Source organism: Serpula lacrymans (assembly GCF_000218685.1).
Source record: "Serpula lacrymans var. lacrymans S7.9 unplaced genomic scaffold SERLAscaffold_3, whole genome shotgun sequence".
NCBI classification, from domain to species: Eukaryota; Fungi; Basidiomycota; class Agaricomycetes; order Boletales; family Serpulaceae; genus Serpula; species Serpula lacrymans.
In genome coordinates this window covers 993,614-1,020,533 of record NW_006763292.1, presented here as the reverse complement: position 1 = coordinate 1,020,533, position 26,920 = coordinate 993,614, and the positions used below count along the sequence as shown (strand labels likewise).

The 26,920-nt window shown below is 42.9% G+C and overlaps 8 protein-coding genes across 8 annotated transcripts; 3 read left to right on the top strand and 5 right to left on the bottom strand.

Moving 5' to 3' along the window:
- Positions 1 to 757: 757 nt before the first annotated feature.
- Positions 758 to 3,063, top strand: SERLADRAFT_405901 (uncharacterized protein; the record flags this gene model as incomplete). The annotated part of the gene is made up of 10 exons (XM_007314448.1): positions 758 to 772; positions 808 to 1,020; positions 1,127 to 1,230; positions 1,292 to 1,668; positions 1,723 to 1,954; positions 1,999 to 2,152; positions 2,311 to 2,314; positions 2,363 to 2,715; positions 2,741 to 2,851; positions 2,887 to 3,063. 10 exons carry the CDS (start codon positions 758 to 760, stop codon positions 3,061 to 3,063), a joined length of 1,740 nt encoding a protein of 579 aa, XP_007314510.1.
- A 937-nt stretch (positions 3,064 to 4,000) lies between these two features.
- SERLADRAFT_405900 (uncharacterized protein) lies at positions 4,001 to 5,976 on the bottom strand (the record flags this gene model as incomplete). The annotated part of the gene is made up of 5 exons (XM_007314447.1): positions 4,001 to 4,273; positions 4,535 to 4,583; positions 4,644 to 4,991; positions 5,043 to 5,267; positions 5,306 to 5,976. 5 exons carry the CDS (start codon positions 5,974 to 5,976, stop codon positions 4,001 to 4,003), a joined length of 1,566 nt encoding a protein of 521 aa, XP_007314509.1.
- A 209-nt stretch (positions 5,977 to 6,185) lies between these two features.
- SERLADRAFT_379946 (uncharacterized protein) lies at positions 6,186 to 6,696 on the bottom strand (the record flags this gene model as incomplete). Its single annotated transcript, XM_007314446.1, has 2 exons — positions 6,186 to 6,424; positions 6,486 to 6,696. One exon carries the CDS (start codon positions 6,669 to 6,671, stop codon positions 6,501 to 6,503), a length of 171 nt encoding a protein of 56 aa, XP_007314508.1.
- Positions 6,697 to 6,742: 46 nt separating this feature from the next.
- SERLADRAFT_346208 (uncharacterized protein) lies at positions 6,743 to 8,114 on the bottom strand (the record flags this gene model as incomplete). Its single annotated transcript, XM_007314445.1, has 2 exons — positions 6,743 to 7,758; positions 7,823 to 8,114. The coding sequence occupies 2 exons, from the start codon at positions 8,112 to 8,114 to the stop codon at positions 6,743 to 6,745; spliced, it is 1,308 nt and encodes a 435-aa protein (XP_007314507.1).
- Positions 8,115 to 15,474: 7,360 nt separating this feature from the next.
- Positions 15,475 to 16,256, top strand: NdufAB1 (NdufAB1, acyl carrier protein/NADH-ubiquinone oxidoreductase; the record flags this gene model as incomplete). The annotated part of the gene is made up of 5 exons (XM_007314444.1): positions 15,475 to 15,665; positions 15,715 to 15,795; positions 15,851 to 15,908; positions 15,968 to 15,997; positions 16,050 to 16,256. The coding sequence occupies 5 exons, from the start codon at positions 15,495 to 15,497 to the stop codon at positions 16,055 to 16,057; spliced, it is 348 nt and encodes a 115-aa protein (XP_007314506.1).
- A 2,900-nt stretch (positions 16,257 to 19,156) lies between these two features.
- On the bottom strand, positions 19,157 to 19,462 carry SERLADRAFT_346502 (uncharacterized protein; the record flags this gene model as incomplete). Its single annotated transcript, XM_007314443.1, has 1 exon — positions 19,157 to 19,462. A coding segment is annotated over one exon (306 nt), but the record flags the coding sequence as incomplete, so codon positions are not given.
- A 1,736-nt stretch (positions 19,463 to 21,198) lies between these two features.
- Positions 21,199 to 22,098, top strand: SERLADRAFT_434206 (uncharacterized protein; the record flags this gene model as incomplete). Its single annotated transcript, XM_007314442.1, has 4 exons — positions 21,199 to 21,451; positions 21,503 to 21,815; positions 21,877 to 21,907; positions 21,961 to 22,098. 4 exons carry the CDS (start codon positions 21,199 to 21,201, stop codon positions 22,096 to 22,098), a joined length of 735 nt encoding a protein of 244 aa, XP_007314504.1.
- Positions 22,099 to 25,438: 3,340 nt separating this feature from the next.
- On the bottom strand, positions 25,439 to 25,774 carry SERLADRAFT_434203 (uncharacterized protein; the record flags this gene model as incomplete). The annotated part of the gene is made up of 2 exons (XM_007314441.1): positions 25,439 to 25,491; positions 25,555 to 25,774. 2 exons carry the CDS (start codon positions 25,772 to 25,774, stop codon positions 25,439 to 25,441), a joined length of 273 nt encoding a protein of 90 aa, XP_007314503.1.
- Between the last annotated feature and the right edge of the window lie 1,146 nt (positions 25,775 to 26,920).

Here is a 26,920-nt window from a genome sequence, read left to right as displayed (position 1 = left end):
CACAGGAACTCAATGGTAGTTTATGGAAAGAGTAAGTCTTCTGTTTCATAATGTATTATTTTCTATTGCGGGGTCGTCAGTCACTATTGGCAGAAACCGTGTCAACAAGATTATCAAAATTGCCGAGACCGTATTATGCGTAGAATCCATGTCTTTAATCATCAGTTAACAGCAATTACAGATGCGTACATGAAGTGAACTTACCATTGTAAGGAAGCAGGTGCTTATGGATTTCTAGGAGAGCAGAGAGCAAGTCTCAGCAACGACTTACCTCAAGGGACAGGATTTGTTAAGGTTAAGGTGGTCAACATTTATTGTAAGAGATTGAATTTGTTTCGCCGCTTTGTGTTACTATTGTACAGACACCCAAACATTTTAACTCAACATCATTCCTAGTGACACTTTTGTTGTGTCAGCTCTTGTTTGTCAAGGTATCATGCCTTGTTCACCTGTATCTCCATCTGTGGGCATTACGGCCAACACATTGGAGCTGTATTGTGTGGCACATCTGCAAAACCCCCATTTCTCGATTTAGGCCTGGGTGAAGACTCTCAGTGATTTGCAAGGAGTAGGTCTGTTCATTTTGATTGTACAGATTGCTTTGGCCATGCTTAACCATTGTTCCAGGTTCAACATCAAAGGTGTCTTGCAAGACATTTATCTATCACCTTCAACCTCTATCTTGAAGTCCGAGAGCGTGTCAATGAACTTGTATAACATTGCCTTCAATGTGATTCACCCGAGTGGAGATTGAAGCATGCCTGCCCTCTATGTACGTGTAAACTAAAGGACGAGGTACCCTTACAGTTTCAGATTATGTACACAATAGACGGCAATGACTCACTCAAGCAAATAATCAGACGGACACCCTTGTCAGATGATGAAGATGAAAAACCAGGACCTTCATCAGAACTTCCAAGTCCACAGTACATTTGCGGTGATTGCTACTCGTCAACGGAGTTGGTAGACAGATGGGCGCACGGAGCTTTGCAGAACATGTTGGGAGAGGCACTCAATGCTGTATGGACTAAAGGATCATGTTCTCATATTGATGTGAATGAATTACAGAATGATGCTGAGGACAATCTATGTGCCAGACACTGGAAAAACATGAAGGATGATATAGTGGAGAAGATGTGGGGGTGTATTTGATGAAACTGGTATATTTCTGGCTCTTTGTTACCACGGTATCTCCCTCGTTGTTGCGGATATCATGCAGAGTGGGGAACTGTAAGTTTTTTCACCCCTATCTAGATTGTTTCAACACAACACTACCACTCTATTCATGCAGAGGCAAGTATCCTCTGGCTGTTGTCGCAATACTGCCGGACGTGTTTGGTGAAGGTCTTGCAGGCAGCTTTGACATTAACTGCAAGTTCAAGACTACCCTTTGGAACAGCCCTCTTGGTCCACAAGCCTGCACACTTAACCACACATGTCTAGTAGGGACATTTCATGGACACGCTCACAGACGCCTCTGTCAGCTCAATCACCTGGCAATGTATGTTGAAGGTCTAGGCCTAGAGGACTTGGAGGGATGCAAGTGTGCATTCTCCAAGTCCAATGCCTTGGCATTGTCTGTGCAATATGCCAGCATTTTCCACCAAAAACAAGCCATCAATACTTATTTTGAGCACAATGACTTGTTTGAAGTCTATTATAATTTATGTAAGTCGAATTCCTCTCTACGGACTTCAAATGATATATCATTTTGAATGATAGCTATGTTCCTATACAACAACTACAAGCAAGCATTGGACATCCTTGCCACTGGACCGGTTAATCTTGCAAAAGCTATGCAAGAGCTTCAAATTGTTGAGAAAGGGATGTTTGAGAGCTGGCTCCAGGAGGAAGAAACTTACCTAACCAGTCTATGCAAGGAGCAGGTGGAAGAGACACATCAAATGGAGTACTGGCAGAAGCTCGCCAAACTCACAACCAGCGAGGATGAAAAGTCATTGTTTTGTAAAACTAATAACCTTATCCTTATATTTGCAGACAGGCTCTGGCGGCCGCAACTAATATATTCTCTTCACAGACTCCCACAACACTAGCTACGCCGAGGGCAAATCCAACACAAAGGACAGAAACAGCCCATTGTCATGCACAAGAAAAATACGAGAAGATCTTGGAGGCTGTACAAGCAATAGAAGTAAGGCTCTGCATTACACAACGCTGGATGCCAGATGATCTGGAATGGCAGAATGCTGGCAGGCTTGTGGCCATGCAGAAATATCAGACAGCCTTAGATCATCTGGAAGGGCTTGTTGTGGCTCATATGTTTGACTGACAAAAATAAACCAATCTCAGATGGGTAAGCAGTTTATTGAGGGGTGCATACTAAATACTAATAGGCCTCTAGGTTATGCTCTACACAAGCATATTGGCAAGGTCTTGCAAGCACAATCAGCGGCTATCTGGACAGCACTGGATCACTATAACGCCGCTGCAAAGGCCCTGCAACCACCCTGTTGTACCCTGGATTGGAAGCAGGTTGTGGAGTATGCATTTCTTGTAGACTTTGACCTCCTGCGTGATGCGCAGCAGGATATATTATCCAGGCCATGGGCAACTCTGGCCAGCCGTCTTGCAATGAATGAGTACTTTAAGATTAGCAGCACCCATGAAGAAATCAAGCATCTCAATGTTGAGATCAGGCGATTTGCGATGTACCTGCATGATGAAGACATATACTTATGTGCATGTGAAAAACAAGTACGTGAGTCCAATCCCATTCTAGCCCACCAAATCAATATACACCGGAGGGAGCAGGGGCGCTTCAATGCACACCATGTATCCCGGTTGGTGGAAATCTCATGGCTACCAGGCTTCAGCGGCACCATACATCCTGGTGAGAGCATCAACACCGGACCAGGAGAGTGCTAGCACTCCTTCGGTGCACATCCCCTCAGTGACGGCTGGTGGTGGTTCTACGGTTGGGGGGAAATGGCCCAGGCAGCTGACAGTCAAGAAGACCTTGAGGACGGAGAAGAGGTCGAGGAGGACACTATCAAAATCTCAGCGGCCTTTGAACATATCGTACACATATCTGGCAATGGCTGAACATTTTACTCTGAGGATGAGCTTTTATGGGATACATGTTGTATTGTATGTATGTACATATGGTTGTCTACTGGACTGTATGATACACCAGCAATCATGAGAGCCCAGACCCATGTGTTAAGGGATGGAGAATCAAGCGAGATATGTAAGCTTACTGTGTCTGACAGCAAGCTCGCATGTCCTCTCAGTGGCAAAACCATGTGTCTGTTGATCCTTACACAATGATTATTTGAGTATACCAATGCCAGTGCAGGGAGAAGCCATTAAACTGTGTAGCAATTACTTTATTGGGGTCTCGTGGTCTCTTAAAAAAAGCCTGAGCTGCCAAAGCGGGAGAGGCAATAGAACTGTATAGTTTGTGCCTAATCTGGATGATGCGGACTCCAAACCACTTTGCTGACTAACTGGGTACCCTTGCCAGTTTAACTGAGTCTTGTTTTGTGGCTCTGAAGTCTCTTGATAATGAAGAGACTCAGGATATTAAAAAAGGCCTAAAACCAGCCCACATCCTCTAATTAGAAGTACATCAGCTCGCCAATTGTCCCTCTAATTAGATAGCTTCTGTGGGAATCACAGGTGACTCGCTTACAATTTGCAGATGCTGCAGTAGGATGAGTCTAAGTACAGTTGATTGTCTCATAACGCATAATGTCGGGACCCCCCAAAACTACATACAATACGAGACTTATGCGCTACCAGAGGTGTTACAATGTGTGACTACATGTGACCTAGGGTGACTCCCGCGAGCAGTGTGACAATAATGCAACACCAAACACTCTGAAACACTCCTACTCTATTCTATGAACGATTTTAGCGTGGTTTGCCTAGCATTTTGGACCTCTTGGCATCGTAGAAATGCTCTATAGTGACAAAGCTGCCCCATCAAGTCCAGCAATCCCCCCCAACCTGCCTGTTGGATACAGCCTTGTTCAAGATCCTAGCACAGGCTCATGATCTCTGCGCCAGTCCATGATTGTGATGGTGTTCCGTCTTCATTGTCCGACTCCACACTAATCATGTCCTCTTCACTAGCCATTAACTCTCGGACCTCAGCAACAATCTCTTTATCATCAAGTGCAAACTCTTCATCAATCAACCTCTCTGCAGCTGGATCAACAAATTCATCGACTGTCAGAGGCTTGCCAAAGATGCAGTTTCGAGATTTGAGTTCCCCAATTGCATTTTCTAGCTGATCTTCAATATTACTGAGCTGCAGCAGCAGTTTTGGAAGTGCAGGTATTCATATCTTGAGGCCTGTTTGACTGGCAGCTGCATTTGCAAGACTTTCAACTGCGGCAATCACAGCTTCTGTGTCACCTTTAGCATCCATAACAGTGTTCAATGCTGGCCTCCGGTCTCCATCCGAATATCACCCAGACAAGGCCTGTTTGATACAAACTTCAGTAATTGGTAATATCATAGAGTCACTGACTGCAAACTCTCACATAACACCCCACCCAATAGGATTTACATGTGCTTGTACATCATTGTATGGGATAGTTGTTGGAATGGAGGGATCTCTGTGCAAAGAATAGTTAGAACTTGAAAACAAGAGCAATTAAAATCAGATCTTGACATACAGTTGAATTTGACTGTGATCCCACCAGTGATGGATAGTAGTCAATGTAACAGCTTCCCAAGCAGCCTTCGCCATCAAAATACCTTCAAGTAAATTGATTGAATAAATGTCCCTCTTGCCAGCTTCATCAAGGTCAAGTGCTTTTGCGCAGTAAATCTTCCTATATCCAGCCTCAAAGCAGTGGATGCCTGCATCACATGGCTGCACAAACAAAGTCATATTTGCTTTGAAAACCTCCATCCGAACATTAGTTGGTTGGTATGATAGCTTGTGTGCAGAGAAGCCGTCTACAAATAGGCAGACCTGACGGTTCTTGTTTTGCATCTTAAGATCAAAATGCTTCATCCATCTGTATACTGCAATTAGCACTATCATAACACTAAATGTGGGCATGCCTTACTCTTCAAACAGTGCAGTAATCATCCAGGCCTTCTTATTATTTTGGTAATAAATACCAAGCTGCTCTGGTGATTGCTTTTTAAAGCAGCATGGCCTTCTTGACTTCCCAATGTAAATGGGCTCAAACTTCTCGCTCCCATCTGCATTGCATGCAAGACCAACAGAGAACTTCTCCTTTTTCTTCCCACTCATTTGCTTTGTTGCGAGGCCTCGGTCTGGTGGAGCGCTGTGAGATAATCTTATCAGCTTGATCTGGAAACTCACAATGGAAATAAGCCTGTTTCGTCAAAATTCCACCGATCTCTCGGAGCATATTGCAAGAGAATTTTATGGCACCGCTCACGCTCAGCACTGACTGAATCAAGATCAACTGACCCTGCCTCACCATGCTGGCCATACTCTTGGATGTTGTAGGTCCTACAAAAGGATGCAACCCATCCATCACCTATCAGCTGCTCCTCAATTGGCACCTGAAAATTATCTTCAAAGTGCTTCCGCTTCTTCTTCAGCATTGGCCCAGTAAAGTGCATGCCCCTGGCTTCCATGCTCTGGATCCACAGGACTAAGGCCTTCTTGACATCAGGTCTTGTCACGATCCGTGGGTATTTTGCTGACAAAGCACTTGGATTGTCATTGATGCAAGCCTCCAATGCGATGCAATCCTTCAGTTTCCGTGATAAAGTCGACTGCGTGAAGATCAGCGCTCCTGATTTCAAGGTGCAAAAGTGTGCAACAATGTCTGCTTGTGGTGTATTGGGGTGGGTATCAATGTAGGTGAAGACAGTAAGCCAGTCTGCTAGTGTAAGGTTCTGTCTTGATCTCTGCACTGGAGGCTTTGCAGAAGTTGCAGGTGCATCTTTGTTTTTTGCTGCTCTCGGCTGGTGGTTGTATGGGCAAGGCTTGTCGCGAGGTTTTCGTTTCTCGGCAATAGGCATAGGTGCAAATTTGGTTTTTTGTACAGAAGCCCAATTTCAAGCAGTATACATATGCATTGAGGACAATGGTTGGTAGTGAACCGAACATTGCACCAAGTCCATTCACCCAAATTACCATCTAATACTGCATAACAAGGCCTACAGTACATTCTGTTATGTATCATGCATATTTTTTTTCATTTTCCTCGCGCCCCATTGTGGGCTCCACAAAAAGTTGATGCATTACCAGAATTATGCACTACGAGGCAATGCATTATGATACAATCAACTGTATTAACATGGAAGATTTTGCCCCAACACATGGTACCCTGAAGTGATCATGATTTTTGTCATCATTTGATTTATTTAATAGGTTTCTACACAGCTTTCAGTGGATAAGATGCTTTGTGTATTCTCTGATTGCAAATTCACACATAAATTGATGTATTCTTTCAAACTATGGATGATACTATTTGGCATTTTGTCAATACTTTGATTGAAAAAACCATAGCAACACATAAGTTACTTACGTCTGCATGCTTAGCCTAAGTGGGCTCTGATATATTCAGCGCGGAGTATGCTGGGGGATTACCACTTGTAGATCTCCCAAAAAGATTCACTTCGCCGCTTTGCCTATCCGTTTCTTGTGGAGATACCGTAGACAAATACGTCAATTGAATGTCCCGATTCGACGCAGGGTTGATGGGGTGTAGCATGTTACATGCTTGATTTGCTTCATCCGTACCTGGATATATGATATAAATGTTGGTGAATGTACACAGCAGGATTAAGTGACACAACCTGATAATAATATCCGTCGCGACAACTCGGTCTCAGAATAGACAAAGTCACCTTCTGGAATAATGGGTCTAGTGTCTGCTGGGGAAACGGAAATAACTCTGTTTGGAGTACTAACAACCTGACCAACTCCATCTTCGATAGCGGTTGTCGTTGATGCAGTTGATGTAGATGTGAGATCCATGTGATTTCTGATATGCCAAGCTGGTGCAATGCGTGTTCCTCTCTTGGGTCGTCGCACTTGCTGCAAGAATCTGGTTGTGGTGGATAGTTCACTCGGAGTGTTTGATACAGATGCATGCAGCTCTCTTCCAACATCCAATAGGATACTACCTCGTTCGCTGCCATAGGCAGGGGGGGGTGCAAGGGTTCCCGCGCAAGGGGCCAAGCCCCATTTTTTGACGTTGGCTTCGATGAATACGAATCCGGCTTGTCCAAAATTAACATGTACGCTGCAGGGACCATCAGCGCCTATCGTAGGAAATAAATTCCATTTACTGAAGCCGACGAAGGCATCCTCCAACTTTCTTCCGTTGCGAGTGAAGAAAATGATACCAGTGCGAGGACGATATCCAACACCAAGTACATCTCCTTCTCTCAATATTGGTCCAAATGATGACGTAGTGAAGGGATAGTTATAAGATTTATTCCCATTCGAATGATATGCAATTGAGTAGCGATTGACTCCCGGTAAACGAAAGGTAGGGTAAGGTTTTGTTGCCAGGCCTATGGCTACAGCTGTGGAGTCGGGGAGATCAAACATCTTGACTTCCCAATAATAGACTTCGTTTAACTTGGGCAGAGGGAGATTGGATTGCACGCAAGAAGACGAGGCAGGGTCGGGAAGGAAAGTAATCTCGGTCCGCGCGTGAACCAGCAAATAATTGATGGTGTCACAATCAGGCTCGAAACACCACGCTGAGACGCCCTTTTCCTGAATATACAGGAATTGGGATAAGGTTATATCGGTTGGATGAGAGTTGGGTGGATGCTGGAGTTGGTAAACTGAAATGTTTTGCCCGATCAGCCCATACAAAGGCGCCAGTTCAGAGTGGGGGTGAAAACACACCTTTAGCTTTAAGATATGACCTACGCACTGATTCGATGGCACTCTCTAGCCAACGAAATTCAAGACCTTCGAAACCGCCCTCTCCGTTTACAAATTCCTCTCTACCCAAATCAATGGGGCCACTGGAGTGATTGAGCATGCCACCTCGGCGATGGCGAGAAAGCGCGACACATGCAATCACCAGTAACAAGACGAATAAACACATAGAAAGAAATACAAGGAGAGGTAAAATCAACAGGCGAACGTCGTGCCTTGGTGAGTTCGGTGGATTAGGGGTGTCGGCCACCTGCATATGAGATATTTGACTCGATATATCTGGCCAACCAAGCCCGAGGACGGCAGAACTAGTCTGATAAGGGTTGGAAATTGGACCAACATAAGTCTGGAGAGAACTTCCTTGCATCTCAAAAACTTGCCACAGAATTGAAAGCACAACTTCGAATATTTGAACTTGAGGAATATCCCTCGTCGTCACGCAGGTGTCACTAGTAACGGACTGACGAAGATGGAACAAGGCGGAGTGCCAATGCGCTTCAGCATACACACTTACACACTGTAACGGTCACGGGAACGTCACACGAGTAGTAGGGGGAAAATGAGAGAGCTCTCGAGCGATCCGAATTCACAGTATTAAGTCTACTATTGATTCTGAAAATGCTGCTCTCCTACTACGAGTACGAGGTCCTTATATACTGTAGGTAGGTTAGCTAAGAGGTCCATAATTCGATAATTAAATAACTAAAGAAACTAAATGAATGACTTATTACTAGGGATAGCTGAGTTGACCGTAAAGGATAGTGGATCTAGCTATGTACGCGAAGGGGAAATTGGCGAAGACTAGGTTCTGAGACAAGCGAGGCTATGTGACCAGCGTCACATCCGTTACAAACACCAAGCATAACCGATTTTTGTCACACCCAAAATTGATGAAGAAGCCTGAAAGTAGTTAGAATATGTGATTGTATTTAGCTCTCATACCTGACAATGACATCTTCCAGGTTGGAAGGATAATCATGAAACCACGCTGGATGCGCAACAACAACGGGTATGCGGTGAGAAATTCATAGCTACAGATATAGTTGACGGTGACAGTGACTGCAGCTCCAAATATTGGCCCACTTGCAATGGCAGTACTGGCAGCCATAACAGAAATCATATGTGCATCGTTGCAGATTGCAACAATCAGGGAGACACTACTCACCCAGATTTCCTTGAGCCTCTGTTTGCAGGTGTCTACAGTGTCCTATCCCCCTTCTATCAATGACCAATGTAAAAACCTACCAAACATCACCATTGCCACAAACATACCCCATGAGTCTTACTACCGCATTCTCCTTGACAAAACCGGATAAACCCGGTCTCTGCCAAAGCAGCCATTATTCTCCATGGAGCATAGCCACCACTCCATGGAGTCACCATTGTTCTCCTGGGAGCACAATTGTACTCCTAGGAGTCATTATACTATAGCGAGTAGCACCTCCAACTATAAGTAGTAGGGGGTTTAGTATAGAAATACCTCAGTTGTTTCTATAGCCTCTCAGGCAGCGGCTGAGGTATGTTACATTACATTTATTAGAGATCACCTTAAACTAACATCCATTGTAGTTTCACTTAGGTAAATAATAAAGTTGTTTCTATAGCCTCTTGGGCAGTGGCTGAGTTTCACTTAGTTTTATTAGGTTATGAGCCCCCCTGGTGCGCAAAAGCTACGCAGGAAATAATTCTTATTTGAAATGGCAACCTCGGAACCATGACCACAGCACACGATACATCCGCATGTCCAGTTCTCACTGGACCCAACAATTTTCAGATATGAAAACTCCAGATCATCTCAAAGCTACGTCGGGAAAAAGTTCTCTGGGATGTTACTGGAGAGGAGCTTAAGCCCTCACCAGGAAAACCTACCTCCTCGGAGGATCCTGAAATCACCTGGATACTTAAGGATAAGAAGGCACATGGAATCATTCAGGACCACATCTCTGATGCCCTCCTAATGAGGACTGGAGACCTCACCAGCTCCAAGGAGTTATTTGATAAACTTGTCTCACTCCATCAGACGTCAAACATTGCCCCGGCCTTCTATTCATTCCAGCAACTCACCAAATTATCCTGGGATGGGACATCACCTATCCAGGACCACATTGCGAAACGGACAATTGATTCACACCTCTCCAGAATGAAACTAGGAGTTGATACCAAACTCATGGCTTTTGCTCTTCTCCAATCTCTCCCATGCACTCCTGAATGGCAAATATTTCAGTCATCGGTAATCAACACGATTGAAGAAAATAAACTTATCTTTGATGCAGTTGAGATCTGGATCACTGCAGAAGTTGCACGACAGTCAGGGAAGGCCCCTGGAGGTTCTGAATCAGCACTCAAATCTGAGGAGAAATGGTGTAACTTCCACAAAGCCAAATCACACAACACCTCGGAGTGTAGAACACTTCAGTCAGCTGAAAAAGGTCAAAGGAAGAAGGGAAAGGAAAGACACAAGGATAAAGGAAAAGAGAAGGAAAAGGCAAATACAGCGGAGCAATCATCTGGATCTGACTCCGAGGAGGAACAGAGTCATATTGCATTGGAACATGTACATATTTCCAAGCCCCTTGCTAAACACATTCAAGCTTACCTTGTGTCGGAACCCGATAAGACCAAAACAACAATTATTATTGACTCCGGAGCAACATCCCACATGGTCCCTCACCGCTCCTGGTTTGAGCCAGGAACATACCATGTTCTGCATCCTCCGAGGACAATCAGTTTTGGGGATAAATCCTCTGTAAATGCCATTGGCATTGGAACAGTAATCCTACAAGCAACTGTTGGCAAAAAGGACTACAATATTGCACTGTCAAATGTCTTACTTGTGCCAAACTTCACGTTAGCACTTGTCTCTGTCCACAAATTGTCCAAAACGGGGTTATCAACACTTTTTCCAGCAGGGTCAAATGCTTGTGAAGTTCGGAAAAAGGAGGAACTTATCCTCACTGCCTTACACAAGCAAGAACTTTATCACATCCAAGCAAAACCCGAAATCAACCTGGAGTCAGCTTTTGCAGCAGTAGATGTAAATTTATTGCACAGGAGAATGGGACACATTGGAATGGACCGCTTGCAACAAATGGTTACAAAAGGACAGCTCCAGGATATAGACACCCTTACCGGAACCCTGGAGTTTTGTGAACCTTGCACTTTAGGAAAGATGAAGAAATTACCTTTCAAGTCCACTGGAGGAAACCGAGCCAAGCGCCCCATACAAATTGTGCACACAGATGTTGGAGGACCAATCAAACCAACTTCCAGGGAGGGTTTTTGGTACTGGATTATCATTGTAGATGATTTCTCCAAATTTCCATGGATATATTTCCTAAAGCATAAAAGTGAAGCACTGGAACGATACAAGCAATGGAAAGAAGATGTCCAAACATTCTTCCGCACTCATTTGGGAGAAGAAAACTTCACTCCACTATACACAGAATTCCTCCGGAGTGATGGGGGAGGAGAATATACTGACAATGCATTCAAAAATCAACTCCGAGGAGATGGTGTCATCCAAGAAACTACAGCTGCAGATACTCCAGAACAAAATGGCATTGCAGAACGCATAAATCAGACATTGACTACATTAGCAACCACTATGCTCCTTGATTCCAAGCTCCCAAAGTCATTTTGGGTAGATACCATACAAACAGCTACATATATTACAGCACACAGCCCAGCATCAGGACTCCATGGAAAAACCCCATATGAAATACTGTTTAAAAGGAGAGTCAATCCAACTTTATTTTGCCCTATCGGATGCCAAGCATTTGCCTTGATTCCGAAAGACAAAAGGCAAGGGAAGTTTTACTCCAAGGGGCGCAAAGCCATAATGATTGGCTACATACATGGAAAGCAAGCCTACAAACTCCTAGACATTGAAAAATGAACTGTGTTTTCCTGTCGGCATGTTATATTCAATGAATCCGGAAAGGTACAAAAGGACGACACTGCTCCCTGGAACACAGACACTAGCACAGATCAGTGGGAGGGACTCATTCCAGAAAATGCTCACCATCCAGACCAAAATACATTGGAGGAGGATGATCCTGACCCTCAGATCCGAGATCCAAATGAATTTCAAATGGAACCACATCTCCAAGGAGATGTTCCACAAGCAATGGAACCATATCAGCATGAAGATGTTCCGAGAGCAGTGGGAGCACCTGATCAGCTAAGACACCCTCCACAACAGTTTCTACAACCAAAACCTGAACACTGGCCATCTTCAGAACGGAAACCCAAAGTAGAGTCACAGTCAGTGGGAGGACAGCCCCTCAACATATAGCCAGCTGATGTGGAAAAAGTCCGAATACAGCTAGACAGCCTGTCCATTGGATCAGCTTCTGGAAGGCATACAACACCTCCGAGGAGTGATTCAACACCTTCAGGAGTGAATGGGGCAACACACACACAAATGCATCTACTCCCTGGAGTACCTGCACAAGTTCCTAAAAGAGCACTCATGCCTGCTGAAGTCCTATGAGTACGCAAAAGCAGACTCCAGACCCATCCTGCAGACAAAAACCAAGATTATCAAGGGACTCTAGATGAGGAACAGTCTCAAAAAGAGCAGCATGACAACTCCATGGAGAAACCTAACACTCCTGAGGTTCATGAAGAAACATCTGATACAGAGGAGACATTCTTTACTGGAATAGCAAGTACTGGTCCATCTAACACAGACCTTCCAAGGACACTAAAGGAAGCCTTATCACGTCCAGATGGAGAATTATGGAAGTCTGCCTTGGAGGAGGAACTCCTAAGTCTCAATACTAATGCAGTATATGACACTGTTCCACTTCCGAAGGGAGTGAAACCCATCACATCAAAACCTGTGTTCTGGATCAAGTTTGATCAAAACGGAAACATTGAGAGATACAAACTCCGGATTGTTGCACGAGGTTTTACTCAAAGGGAGGGGATTGATTACCAGGAAGTTTTTGCTCTGGTTGCAAACTTAGAGTCAATCCGAATTATTCTAGCCCTGGCAGCAAAGTACGACCTAGAACTTGATCAAATGGACGTATCCACAGCTTATCTCAATGGAGAACTTGAAGAAGAACTTTACATGCTTCCTCCAGGGGGTGTTCCTATCCAACCTGGATACTGCTGGAGGTTGAAGAAATCCATCTACGGATTAAAACAAGCTGGTTGTACATGGAACAAAACCTTTAATCACAAGCTCCAGTAGCTTAGTTTCACAAGACTAAATGCAGAAATATGTCTCTATGTATTCCGGGACAACAAACAAAGCTTTGTTGTTGTCTATGTAGATAACCTCCTCTTAGGAGCTTCATCCCGGAAATTCATGGATATCACAAAAGCCAAACTCGAATCCATATTCGGGACCTTGAAAAAGCAAAATACATCCTCAGAATAGAAATCCAACGTGATCGTTCAAGCAAAACAATATCCCTATTGCAACACCAATACATTGACACAGTCCTGGAGCCTACTGGAATGAAGAACCGCAAACCAGTATGGACACCAATGGCCCATAGATCAAAACTCCTCGCAAACACTCCAGGGGAAGATATTGTGCAACATGAGATGCATATTGAAGGGCGTCAAGTGTCATACCTCTCAATTGTAGGCTCCCTCATGTATGCCATGCTCGGAACCCGCTCAGACGTTGCCTACGTTGTTGGAATACTAAGCAGACATAGCTCAGCTCCAAGGATCCATTACTGAGAAGTTGCAAAATGTGTCCTCCGATATCTGAAAGCAACCAGGGACATGGAACTACAATATGATGGCACAGATGTCTCCATGGACATGGATTTCTATGGATATTCAGATGCAGATTGGTCTGGAGACCCAGACACGTCTCGATCAACATCAGGCTTTGTTTTTATCACCATCCGAGGAGCAATCTCCTAGACAAGCAAAATACAAAGCATGGTAGCTTTATCCTCCACGGAGTCAGAGTACATTGGATTGAGCAATGCTGGACAACACCTTGCATGGCTTTGGACATTTTTTGAAGAAATTGGACATGCTCAAAATGGACCTACAACATTGCACTGTGACAATCAAGCAGCTATTATTCTTACACAAGATCCACAGTTCCGTGCTCGCACAAAACACATTCAACGGAAATATCATTTTATCCGAGATGACTTAGTATTAAAGGGAGAGGAAAACACTGGAAATTCTCTAAAGCTATGGGACTATGGTTGCACTTGAGTGGGAGTGACAAAACTGGATAAACCCGGTCTCTGCCAAAGCAGCCATTGTTCTCCATGGAGCATAGCCACCACTCCATGGAGTCACCATTGTTCTCCTAGGAGTCATTATACTATAGCGAGTAGCACCTCTGACTATAAATAGCAGGGGGTTTAGTATAGAAATACCTCAATCATTTCTATAGCCTCTCGGGCAGCGGCTGAGGTATGTTACATTACATTTATGAGAGATCATCTTAAACTAACATCCATTGTAGTTTCACTTAGTTTTATTACTCCTTTGCATGAAACTCTGTCTCAACATGTCACATGCTTGCCGGGTCGCAGATGTGATCTTCTACTCTTCTGGTACAGCACTGCAGCACAGGTTCTGCAGAACTGTCATTGCCAATAATTGGTCAGCAATAAATACAGTCAAAAGATGATGATATGGCAGGGCAACAACCAATGTAGCGCAATTCTGGCCAAGACCGGCTGAAATTATTTGGGCTCATTTCAGACTCAATTGCACTTTGTAGGAAGATTCAATCTCTCCCACCTCGGCAACTGGAACAGGTACAACACCAACTATCACACTTTTTAGTGCTAACACTGTATGCAGTGATCCGGATTATGTCACAAATGTGGTTCATCACCTTGCTTTGACATCAAAGGGCAATGAAAAACTGTGGGCTGCTACCCATGCAGCGATCAATAATATTTGGCGCCTCATTCATGTGTCCTTATCATCTGAAAAGAGCAGCGTTGATCACAACTTCATCAAGCAGAACAACTTGTATCTTTTGCATTGTGTGTTCACAAGAGTGAGTGATCTGTAACCCTCTTACTCTAAGTTGTGGGGACTTTGTTGACGTCAGCATTACATTTCAAATTGCTTATCACTGGGTTAACAACAGTTACAAGCACATTTCAAATCCTAGGTAATCCTCAATCATGTCCTGGTACAAGAAAACAACACTGACAGCTTGCTAGCGTCCACCTCTTGACCAAAGCTCCTACAATGTTTCAGCCCCACAAAAGCAGTGCCCCAAATTGTGTCATTGACACTTACTTTCATCTCAGCTGAAGATCAGATGAAGAAAGTGGAAAGATCAGAATAATGTATTGATGGAGACTGGATCTCTCAACAACATCAATCAAGCAATGATGGACTGACAAATGATTTTTCATTTTCAAATAATATATTTCAAATGAAGGAACTGTACAAATCTGTAGCTTGCCTGTAAATCTTTTGTGCTTTGCCATAAATAACTAATTCTGCCTGAATTGCATCACCTCCAGACCCCACTCCCACTCTGTGTTACAGGTCCTGGACACCACACTGGGGTACTTTTCATTTCAACTGTACCATATAGCGGGAACATCCGAAGCGGCATTTAAAATTAAGCATTCAAGATCGAAGTCAGAATAAATTTTTCTTTTGCCTTAACCATATCTCTCCAATGTTTCTTCGCCGTTTGTGCAACATTGCGAATGGCACGCGACGTCCTTCAAGCGTTCCACATCGTTTACCTCATATAAGGTTTTCAGCAGCTGCAAGCTTGACTAGGGACAATGTACAAGCTAGAGTTTTAAACGTCGTTAGAGGCTTTGAGAAAGTCGATTCCGTCAAGGTTGATTTTACTACAGTCACCTTTAGATCTACCCTTATCATCTCCACAGCTCTCCGTTGATTCTTCTTTCGCGGAAAACCTTGGTCTTGACAGTTTAGACACTGTTGAATTGGTCATGGCTATGGAAGAGGTAGGATGTTTGCGTACTTGTTTAATGAACTAAGTGAAATGCCTCTGACCAACAGGAGTTTGCCATTGAAATTCCGGATGCTGAAGCAGATGGTATCAAAACTGTACAACAAGGTTAGTCTTGGTCACAATCTATCGGGAAGCTCGTATTCTCATGAAGTACATCTACTTAGCCATTGAATACATCGCGAAAACACCAGAAGGTCAGTACAATTGAATCGTTGAGAGCGTTTCCCATTCAGCCGTCTATCACAGCTCATTAGTGGCCTGCATTGGGAAAATCGATGTTTGATGATCGAGCCTAGGCTTCATCTATTGGCAGCCTGTCAACAGCTGTTGAGGGTTTCGGCGATTATATCCAACGCACGTGACAATACGCGACACGTCCAACAGCGATCAACGTAGCGTACTTGTCGTATGTTTTTAGAAATACCGAATCAAATAATATTCCGAAGTCTCCTCTCCTCTGTCGCTCGCAAGTGATTGAAAATGGCGCCAAACGAAACCTACCATGCTCCAAGCAAGCACCTACAAATTCAGCTTGGATGAGGGAAAACTCCTGGCTTGACGTATATTATAAAGGCATTTACCTTTTGATCTGCATGACTATGTTTAGATGGTGTCTGCAAGTCCTTGGATGATTGACCTAATGGCTATTGTGCCAACTGGAGGAGGGAAAACTGGCTATTCTTTCATGTATATGCTAATAGTTTTAGCTACATCCACAGAACATCCACTGTGCAGTCCATTCAAATATGTTCCCAACGATCCAGCTATGGCTGTAGTGTTTCCAACACATAGACTCAAAGAAGAAATGGTGAGTATCAATGTTTCTACCCAATTCATGCCAACATACCTGTAAATTTTGGGAGTGCCCTTCACTTATGTGTATAGTTCACTCTAGTCCTTACTCACTCACTTACTCACACGGTACTGAATTTAACCAGAGTTATATTCAATGATATGTAAGAGTTTGTGATAAGACAAACTCAGACTAGATACTATCAGGTGGCTTAAAACTATATAGGTTTAGTTACCATAAAAGGTAAGGCATGATCTACATGATTGATACCTTACACCCTCCCCCCAGAAGAGGAAGGTTTGTTGTTGTTTATATGTACAAAAAAAGTAGGTACATTGTAGATACATGTATAGTAATTAGGAGAAAGTAATGTATGAGAATTTACTAGCCCAATTATTAAGTAAAAATTATCCACAAACATTCCAGTACATTATCTGTCCTCCAAGTAGACAGCCAAACAACCCCAGGTCCAGTAAAAGGAACCAAATATCAACTTTTATGTGTGGTCCCCAGTAGAATAATAGCACCAGGTACAACACCATTTTCCTGAGGGACTGGCTTGGTAACGACGTACATATTATAAAATTGCCCAGGATTTCTAGATATTTTGTATACCACTCTGCATAAGCCAAAGGGCCTTTGGGCTATGAATGAGGTACTATGTAAGAATATTTGGGAGTGAGAATATGACTCTAAATCACCCATCCTTCATCCCTATAGTGTTATAATAAGCAAAGAAACAGTGGAGGGATAATACAGTTGGATGTACTTTGTAGGCCTGTTGCCTTAGCTTTATCAGTATGTGCAGCAATGACAGCATCAAATTTGCCCTCTCCTCTTTTTCCAGGATTGGCTTTTATACTGTCCATATTTTGGATGCTATTTATATTATTCCTAGATTATCCACCACAAATTTGAATGAGTTATGCCAAATATTTGATTTGTAGGGATTGTATTCCCTCTGTCTATGAATTTGTTAAGGAAAGTATATAGGTGATATAAGAAAGTTGGACATTGATAATTTGTTTGAATGCTTTTCAGTGTCTGGCCAGGGGAATGTGGATGTTTAGCCAGGAAATTGGATAGGGGTTTGGATGAAGGCAACAAACTAATCTCTATACCTCCTTCCAGCTCTGCCTACTTCTCTTCTTCTCTCTTGATGGTATACAACAGGAGGACTCACTGAGGAGTCTCCATCTATTATAAGGGTATATATACCTAAATACATGTGGTACTATACAGTTAATTTAAATATAGGTAAATATTTTGCAGTGTTCTATTGTATTCTATATGATATCATATCACGTGACCAGTAACATTTTGGGTCTAGACACCAGTTAGGTGATGTGTCAGGTGATCAGTCACGTGACTTTCAAAAGTAAAAGCCTAAAAATAAAAGAAAGAAAAAGTGAAAATAAATGTTGTAACACTACCCCCCGCCCCCCCTATGGTTCAACTTCTAGGGGAGACCAAATACCAGAGGTTGTGGTAAGGTTGTTGGGCATTTTTTGACATAAAGAAGAAAAAAGATTGAATTTATAAAAATCTCTAATAGTATCTCGAGAATTTTCCAGATAGACTTCTGGTTGCCAAGTTTTGTCCTCATCTTCAAAATCCTTCCAGTGAATCAGGAATTCTAATTTTCCATGCTTCAAGTGTGCATCCACCACCTTCTCAACTTCAAACTCTTCATAACCTTCCTGTGTTACTTCTACAGGTCCTGGCCTGTTTACTTGTTGACCTGGCAATTTTCCTTTGTAAGGTTTTACGTGGCTGATGTTAACAGTGGGAACCACTTTCATACATTTTGGGAGTTCCAGCTCTACCATGTTTGGCTTGACTTCCTCAATCTGGTAAGGACCAATCCATTTTTCAGTCAATTTCCTGAATTGCTGATTTGTTATGACAGCATTTTTGGCACCTATTTTACTTTTATTTTACTTTTATTTTTTGGACTTTTACTTTTGGAAGTTACGTGACTGATCACTTGACACATCACCTGACTAGTGTCTAGACCCATCATGTGACCAGTCACATAATATGACATTGTACCTTTACTTACTCAGCAATGACATCATATGAAATACAATAAAACACTACAGAATATTTACCTATATTTATATTAACTGTACAGTACCACATGTATTTAGGTATATATACCCTTGCAATAGATGAAGACTACTCCTCAGTGAGTCCTCCTGTTGTATACCATCAACAAACTCCCTCTTTTCTTTGAGTCTACTATCACAACACAATGGGATCTGCACCCGTGTATAGTGATTCTGGACCTTCTGGGCATGCAACCAATCAGTATGCTTTCCAAGTACGCCTTGGTAGCTTAGTTGGTAAAACACCAGACCATAAAAGCTGGAGTCCCAGGTTCAAGCCTTGGCCAATGCATGTTTTCTTATACTATAAACAAATGTCATAATTTGACATCTACCAGCTCACTCCCTTACTCTCACATTTTCTTGAGAATCTAGCTGTGTGCACCAGAGTCTACAAAACTTTGGGTATTGTTACAGATCTGTTAACTTAAGATGGTTTGGTGTCTAACCAACTAAGTCCCTGACTTTGTATTCAGGAGCTTTAGAGTATCTACACTCTGCCTGTTCAACCATCTGCTTAGCATATTTAAATAGTTGCGTGATTCACATAAAATAGACTTCATGACCTTGGCCGATGTTCCAGCAGCCTCATTTTTGCTCTTTCCAGGTTCTACACCCATTCGGGGTACATATGACCTTGTTATTTCAAATGGTGCCTTGCTTGTAGCTGACAACTGTTTAATATTATATGAGAACTGGGCTATCTTTAGCCACTTGGCCCAATCTGACTGTCTAATACTTATAAATATCTGGAGATATTACTTCATCTCCTGGTTGAGTCTCTCCACCTGTCCGTCTGGTCCTCTATCAGAGATTACTGTTTCAGGAAGTCTGTGAATTTATCATACAAAATCTTTAAATAGATTTGTCATGCACGTGACTGTAATAGTGTTTGTTGTTGGTACAAACACTACTTCCTTTGAGAAGCGGTGTACTACTAGCATAACTGAATTATACCCATTTGACTCATGTAGATCTGTAGTAAAGTCCACTGATATGTCCTGCCATGGTTCCACAAAGCAAAGACAACTTTTGCCATATTCCTGTATGCCCTTCACCTTGCCAGATCATATTTAATATTTGGAGATCAACTCCATAGTCCTTTGCCACCCAGGGTGCCCTGCCACTAATGTGTTATGGTGTCTATCAATAGCCTTTATCCTTGCGGATTCAGGCACACATACTTTATCTTTATAATGGAAGAGCAAATCCTCCCACAAATATGCATCAATGCCCTCAAGGCACTTTTTCTCTTCTGTTGATAGGTTTTTCCTGAAGACTTCTAGAAGACCTGAATCTTGGTTGATTTGAACGTTGGCAACACCCATTGGATCTATGAGGACTACTCCTTTATTGTCCAATTCAATGCTTTCAGCATGATCTCCCCTTCTAGATAGAGCATTAGCTTTTCCCATCAAAGAGCCAGGTTTGTGAATTAATATATAGTTGAATCTAGACAGATACAGTGTATAGCATGCTTGTTGTTGATTCAGATCTTTGGCTGTCATGAAGAACTCTAGTTCTTATGATCAATCCCAGTTTTAAATTGGTGTCTAGCATGTTCTAGGTAATGCTACCAGTGTTACAATAACACATTTTTGGACCTTTAATTTTCATTCTCCTCTTTAACCTTTTACTGTAGTTTTCACACTGTGTGCGATGCGGCACTTTCCCTTTTGTTCAAACTCCACTTTCTTGCGCTGCACTGCCTTTCTTTCTATTTTAGATACAAGTCTCTCATGCAGTGGAGCTGGTCACACAGGCTGCGCCCTCTGACATCATCAGCCACTGCCTTCATAAACTGTATAGTACATATGTACAAACCTGTAGTAGTATATATACCCCAATAGATCAAGGAGACTCTTCAGTGAGTCCTTCTGTTGTATCCTCACAACTAACTTGTTGAAGTCTAAAAGGTAACTACTCCCTCATCATCATCTCTATAGTTGGTTTTAGTTGTGCGCCAGAGTAACAAACTCTTGGTTGTTACATTAGGACTCGCTCTTCATACTCTCTTGCACATTGTGCAAACCCGGACCCCAGGGTTAAGGGGATATTATTGTTTGGGAATATCCCGCATAGCAGATAGGTCCGCTCCTAGCGACGGCCTTGTAGTGCTTTGGGAGAAGGAACAATAATTTTGATATGCGGCCCCCAGCGTGAAGGGGAGTACTTTAGCTCAGCAATAGTGTGGAACTATTGTTGATTAGAATTTAGATACAAAAACTTCACTTTCTCTTTCCTCTGACCAGGCCGGGCACTTGCCTCCGCCAGTCTGGAGAAGGGTTGACAGCTTAACAAGCGGACCACCCCCTGACAACCATTCGGACCAGGGTTTACTACGAATACCTTTTATATACTTTTGCAAATACTATAGTGTGGGTAGTCGGAGATTGAGATCCGATACTCAGCTGGGAAGAGGTAGATCTGCAGATAGCAAGCGGGGACCCCCAGTTACATTTTTTTACTTTACTTTACAAGAGAACAAGTCAACATGTCATCGCAAAGCCAACCTGACGTCAACACTCTGTTGCACAACATGCGTGCACAGATTTTGGCACTGACCATGCAACTCGCTGAGATGCAGGCACACACCCCTGCAGCAACCCCCTCGGTTGAGAAGACGTTTAACAAGAAAGTTGAAGTCGTTACTGACTCCGGCGCCTTCAAAGGAGACAGAGTGCGATTCGCCGAATGGTGGATCAAGCTCTATATTTGGGTCAAGGCAAACTGGGATGTGTTTGCCGGTGACTTTGAGGTAGCCACTGCAGTGCTATCTTGACTAAAAGGACCTGTAGTGGGTCAATACGCCCAAGTAAGGCTCCAAAAATGCTACACTGTGGGTGTGTGGCCTACCTGGGATGATCTCAAAGTAGAGATCGAAAAATACTTCAAACTGCAAGCTGAGTGTAACTGGGCGCGTCAGCAGATCCGTACCATCAAGCAAGGAAACATGAGGACAGATGATTTCATAACCCGGTTCCTGGCTCTCTCCATCCAAGGGGGCTTAGGAAATGAACACACAGGAGAGCTATTGAAATGCAATGTGAACCCTCATATTGCAGAATCACTCTCACGGGTTCCAACCATACGGGTTGCAACCAGGGCGGGGTGCTCCAATGGATATTGGCGCGGTCCAGGGCGGACAGAAGCACAGATTCACCTGCTTTAGCTGTGGGCAGGAGGGCACATGGCCTGAGATTGTACAAACGGAGTGCGGGCCGCTCAACAAAAAAATAATAACCAAGGGCACCAGGTGCGCCAATTAGAAGTGGAAAAACCGGATGATTGGCTCAATTCTTTGGCAGGTCGTTCTTACGATGAAATCCGGGCTTTCTTCTATGACCAACAGGTCAATGAAATGAAGGCCCAGGGAAAAGAATTCGGAGCATAGGTCACTTGAGTGCCTTTGCTCCCCGAAACAATGAAGTAAACCACGACAAAGTGGCCCCTGCTCTGGGGTGTTGCATGAGCAATAATGGAAAGAAGGGGATGGCTCCCCAATTTGTAAATAGATTCTTGAATTTGTTATCTGAAGTATGTACTTGTATGAGAAGTTGTGACTGTGGATTTGTCTTGGACCCTCCTGACGATATAGCTGCTTTGAGCGCTGACTCAGTGGGTCAAGATGATGAAGGAGTTGATACTAAAAATACTTACAATACCACCGCTGCACCAGTGTCTCCTTTGGAGCGCAGCCCTGGCAAGACAAACAATAGGGTGCTTAATTCTGGTAAAAATAAAATAGAAAAATATGTAGCTTTTGATACTTTTTCTTCTTCCTTGGAGCCACCCTTTCCTGAAATCCCAAGGCGTGTGTTGATGCGCACATATTTATTCCAAAAGGAGATCCGTTTAGACATTGGCATGGAAAACCTTGCCCAAGGCATAGCACACCCAACTAGTGCACTGCTTGATTCAGGCGCTAACGGCATCTTCATAGATCAGGTCTGGGCGGAGCAAGTTGGACTCCCCCTTGTAAAATTAGATGTATCTATTCCTGTCTATAACATTGACGGTACACTTAACGCAGGTGGCTGTATCACACACAAATGTTCTTTTGTCGTTGAGTACCAAGGACACAGAGAACAGGTCACTGCCAAAGCTACCCAACTAGGGAAGATTAATTTAATCTTAGGCTGGACCTGGCTATTTAAACACAATCTTGAGATTAACTGGCATACAGGGGTTGTCACATTGTCACATTGCCCTCAGGAATGTAAAAACTTGGGTAAACCAAGTCGCGTCCGTCAAACTGAGCGTCTTGAAAAGATAAATGCTGGTCACATTTATGAGCTCAGATCTTTAGAAAAGATTGATGATGACGATGATGAGGTGAAACCTGAGGAAGAGATTAAGAGGCAGGTACCTCCCGAGTACCATGACTTCTGGAAAGTCTTTTCCAAACATAAATCAGAACACTTCCCAGAGGCTAAGCCCTGGGACCATGCTATAGATTTGAAGGACATGTTCAAACCTATAAAGGGACACATGATTCCCCTCTCTGCTCCAGAAAGATATGAGGTTTCTAGTTTCATAGACGAACAGCTTAGGAAGGGTTACATCAGACCTTCCCAAAGCCCTATGATGTCCCTGGTGTTCTTCATTCCTAAAAAGGATGGTAAGAAGTGTATGATTATGGACTATCATTACTTAAATGAGTACACGGTTAAAAATGTGTATCCGCTGCCTTTGATCAGTCAGCTAGTAGACAAATTGGCTGGTGCCAAGATCTTGACAAAGATGGACCTTAGATGGGGGTACAATAATGTACAAATCAAAGAAGAAGATGCTTGGAAGGCCGCATTCACGTGCCACCAAGGATCCTTTGAGCCCCTCATTATGCTTTTTGGGTTGACCAATTCCCCGGCAACCTTCTAAAGCATGATGAACGAGATCTTTGCGGATATGGAGAACTGTGTTGTCATTTACATTGACGATTTATTAATATTTACCAAGTCAGACGATGAGGCTGAGCATGACAGGATCGTGCAAGAAGTCCTTTGATGCTTACAGGAACGGGACCTATTCATCAAACCCAAAAAATGTAATTTTAAAATGAAGGAAGTAGACTTCCTCGGTATGATAATTGGCCAGAACGGAATCAGGATGGACCCTGAAAAAGTTCAAGCTATATTGGATTGGCCTGAACCTACTTGCATTAAAGGAGTTAGGGCCTTCCTTGGCTTAGGCAATTTCTACCGAAGATTTGTTGAAAACTTTGCGAAGATAACAAGACCGTTGAACGATCTCACTAAAAAGGACATTGTTTGGCATTGGGGCATCAAGGAACAAGAAGCTTTTGATAAGCTTAAACAGGCATTTGCAACAGCGCCCATACTAGCATTTCCAGAATTAGACAAAGAGTTCCGGCTAGAAACTGACTTTTCTGATTTTGCTACTGGGGCTGTTTTATCAATTAAATGCCCTGACGATCTTTGGAGGCCTTGTGCCCATTTATTGCATAGTGAATAACAATATTCTTAGCAATGGCCCAATGGAATATCTCCTGGAAAGTTGCTCACAAAGGACAAACAATACTGTATCTGCCAACTTGCTTATGGCAATGTTGACAAGGTGATAAGAGTCTGTGTATTTGACCTTGCACGTAGAAAACAAGTGATGCCAGGTATAGCCCCCATCCACAACATCATCAACAAGTAATAGGTCTGGTTTACATATATCACACACCACCACTCTAACCTATATTAAGATAACAGGTAAGAGTCACTCTGCAAATTAATAACTCACCTTGTTAAAGAATGACACTATTGTGCCCTCCTACCTTTTCCTGTATTCTGTATAAAAATATGGCTCCTTTGATAGGCTGTTAGAAAGCTTGGTATCTTGGGCAAGTACCCATTCTTGCATGGTCTGAGATGGTGAGTAAGTTGGCTATATTGTCTTTGACTGAGGGTAAGCATAAGCAATAATCTTTTTTTCAGCACAGATAGTAATTATTGTTTGTCATAGACAGTATTATTACCTGATAATATTACTATATAGACAGGGCCAGCAGAGTTCAGTGGAGTGTACCAGTCATCCCATGTTAGGTGTAAGTTTTGGCAGGCTCCTTGCCTGTCCCATAAAAACTATAGTGGAAATATATGTACTGTACTTACCCGGTTAATTCAACAGGCAGTGTTCTGGTCTTCTTCAAATGATGTGGGATTACACACGGCCTCTTTGATCTGATTGTTGAACTTCATCCTTTGAGTACATTGGCCAGACTGGCAGAGTACTTTAAGCATAAGTTATATTATTGTTATTAACACCTTTAACACTCACTGAAACTGCATCACTGCCTCCAGAACTCCATCTGCTAGAGCACCATCAGCGCCTATCAGAATATTTTCAAAGTATTCAGAAGAGGAGCCAGCACTCACCCTTTGAGCCATGTGGGCCATTAATGGAGTTCTCGGGGATAAGCCAATCGCTGATGATTTTATCACAGATATCTATCTTGAGGTCAGTAAATGAGTAAATGAACATGTGTGGTCAAGTCTTCTAACTATTTGCGCAGCATGTGACCGGTCACATGTCAAGTCTAGATACTAGTCAGGTCATGTGACTATGAAAAGTCCGAAAAGTAAAGTAAAATAAATGGTCATGTGATCAGTCATGTTACTTGGAAAATGAAAAATCAAAGTACAGAAAAGTGAAGTGTAAGCACGTGTGCGGCCCAGAACATCTAAGGGCATCACAGACCTGTTATTGCCTCAAACTTCTGTTGGCTAGACGCCAACAGTCCCTCTAAGAAGCTGGAGACCAGCAAAAGCCAGCCTGGCTATAAAGTAGGTGCTGATATGTCAATTATAACAAATGGTAGTGAGCTGTTACTCCCACAGACCTCTGTATTCTGCTACTTCCTCCTCTGCTCTTTCTGCTGCTCTGTTGGCCACCCTCCGCCCCTCTTTTTCTTTTTCTGTTGCTTCTGTCACCCTTCTGGTGATTTTTGCTTCCAATTTTCTCTGCATCCATTCTTGGATTTCTGGTATTAGTCTCGCAGGTGGTGGTGGTTGTATCTGGCTTGGTCCAGCTTCCGGCAATTCCCCAATTAGGTCAGCCATACTGTCTGCCCTTGTGCTGGTTCTTTTTGCCAATATTCCATAAAATTAGTTGGACAGGTTCAGGAGTTTCCTGTTTTATTTGAGGTGTCAGTGATCATGGGGATGTGGATTTAATTGATTCTATTTCTGGTGGTGTGAAGTCTCCATACCAAATATGGGCTAAAGATTTACTTTGTTCTGTGGTTATCCAAGCTTCAAGGTCATCTCTACGCATACACAGGAGTTCACCAATGACAAATCAGAGCAATACATCACTGTGAAGATTGTAGATACTATTTTTCTCTGTGACAATTGGGTCCTCTTCCGCCCTGAACTATTGTGTAGTATGATGTAAGGGTAACTGGAAACTAGGTAAAAGGTATTTGTAATAAATTTGGGGTCCAAACGGTTGTCCCAAAGTAATCTGCTTATTAGGCTATCAATCCTTCTCCCAATGTGTGGCGTGGTCAGAGGTATGCAAAATGGAATTTATGAGAAATGTGTTTAAACCTCACTCGGTTCCACGCTGGGTAAAACTGTAGCTAAGGGGATTATGTAAGGAATCAAATTTTCTATTGCATTCCCACCATGTTATGGTTATCCAACCCATTCCCTATCACTCCTCTTGCGATCGGATTAGGAGTCACAGCTGGTGTTCTTTTACTCTTATCTTTCTTTCTCTTATTTTCCTTTTGCACTCCATTCTACAACATAGGGGACTCCTCTCCTATCCCCGAGATGATACCCCAATGGCATAGCTCTGACCAAGAGCTGTGCATGGGAATACTTTGGCAAGAAATTTATCAGCAATACAGATTGTAACTCAGCACCTTCCCATTGGGTCGCTGATCCAACCAATTGTACATCCCTTACTAAGGACTTTTCTTGCATGATTAATAATTATGATAGATTATACACCACTTTCTTATTCTTTCTCTTTTTCAGTCTGACCCTCGCTGTTCATTATATAAAGAGTAGATATTGGATGTATTATTCCTTAGTTCAATATTAGTTTGGATTTGCGCTCATATCAATACTCTTCAAAGCCATACTCAGCTTCATTATCTTACAGTGACTTCAAAAACTAAAGAGCTGGATGATTGCATTTATAGACTCCCACCTTGCTTTTGTGTATGGCATTTCAAACATGGTTGGTCACAACTATGC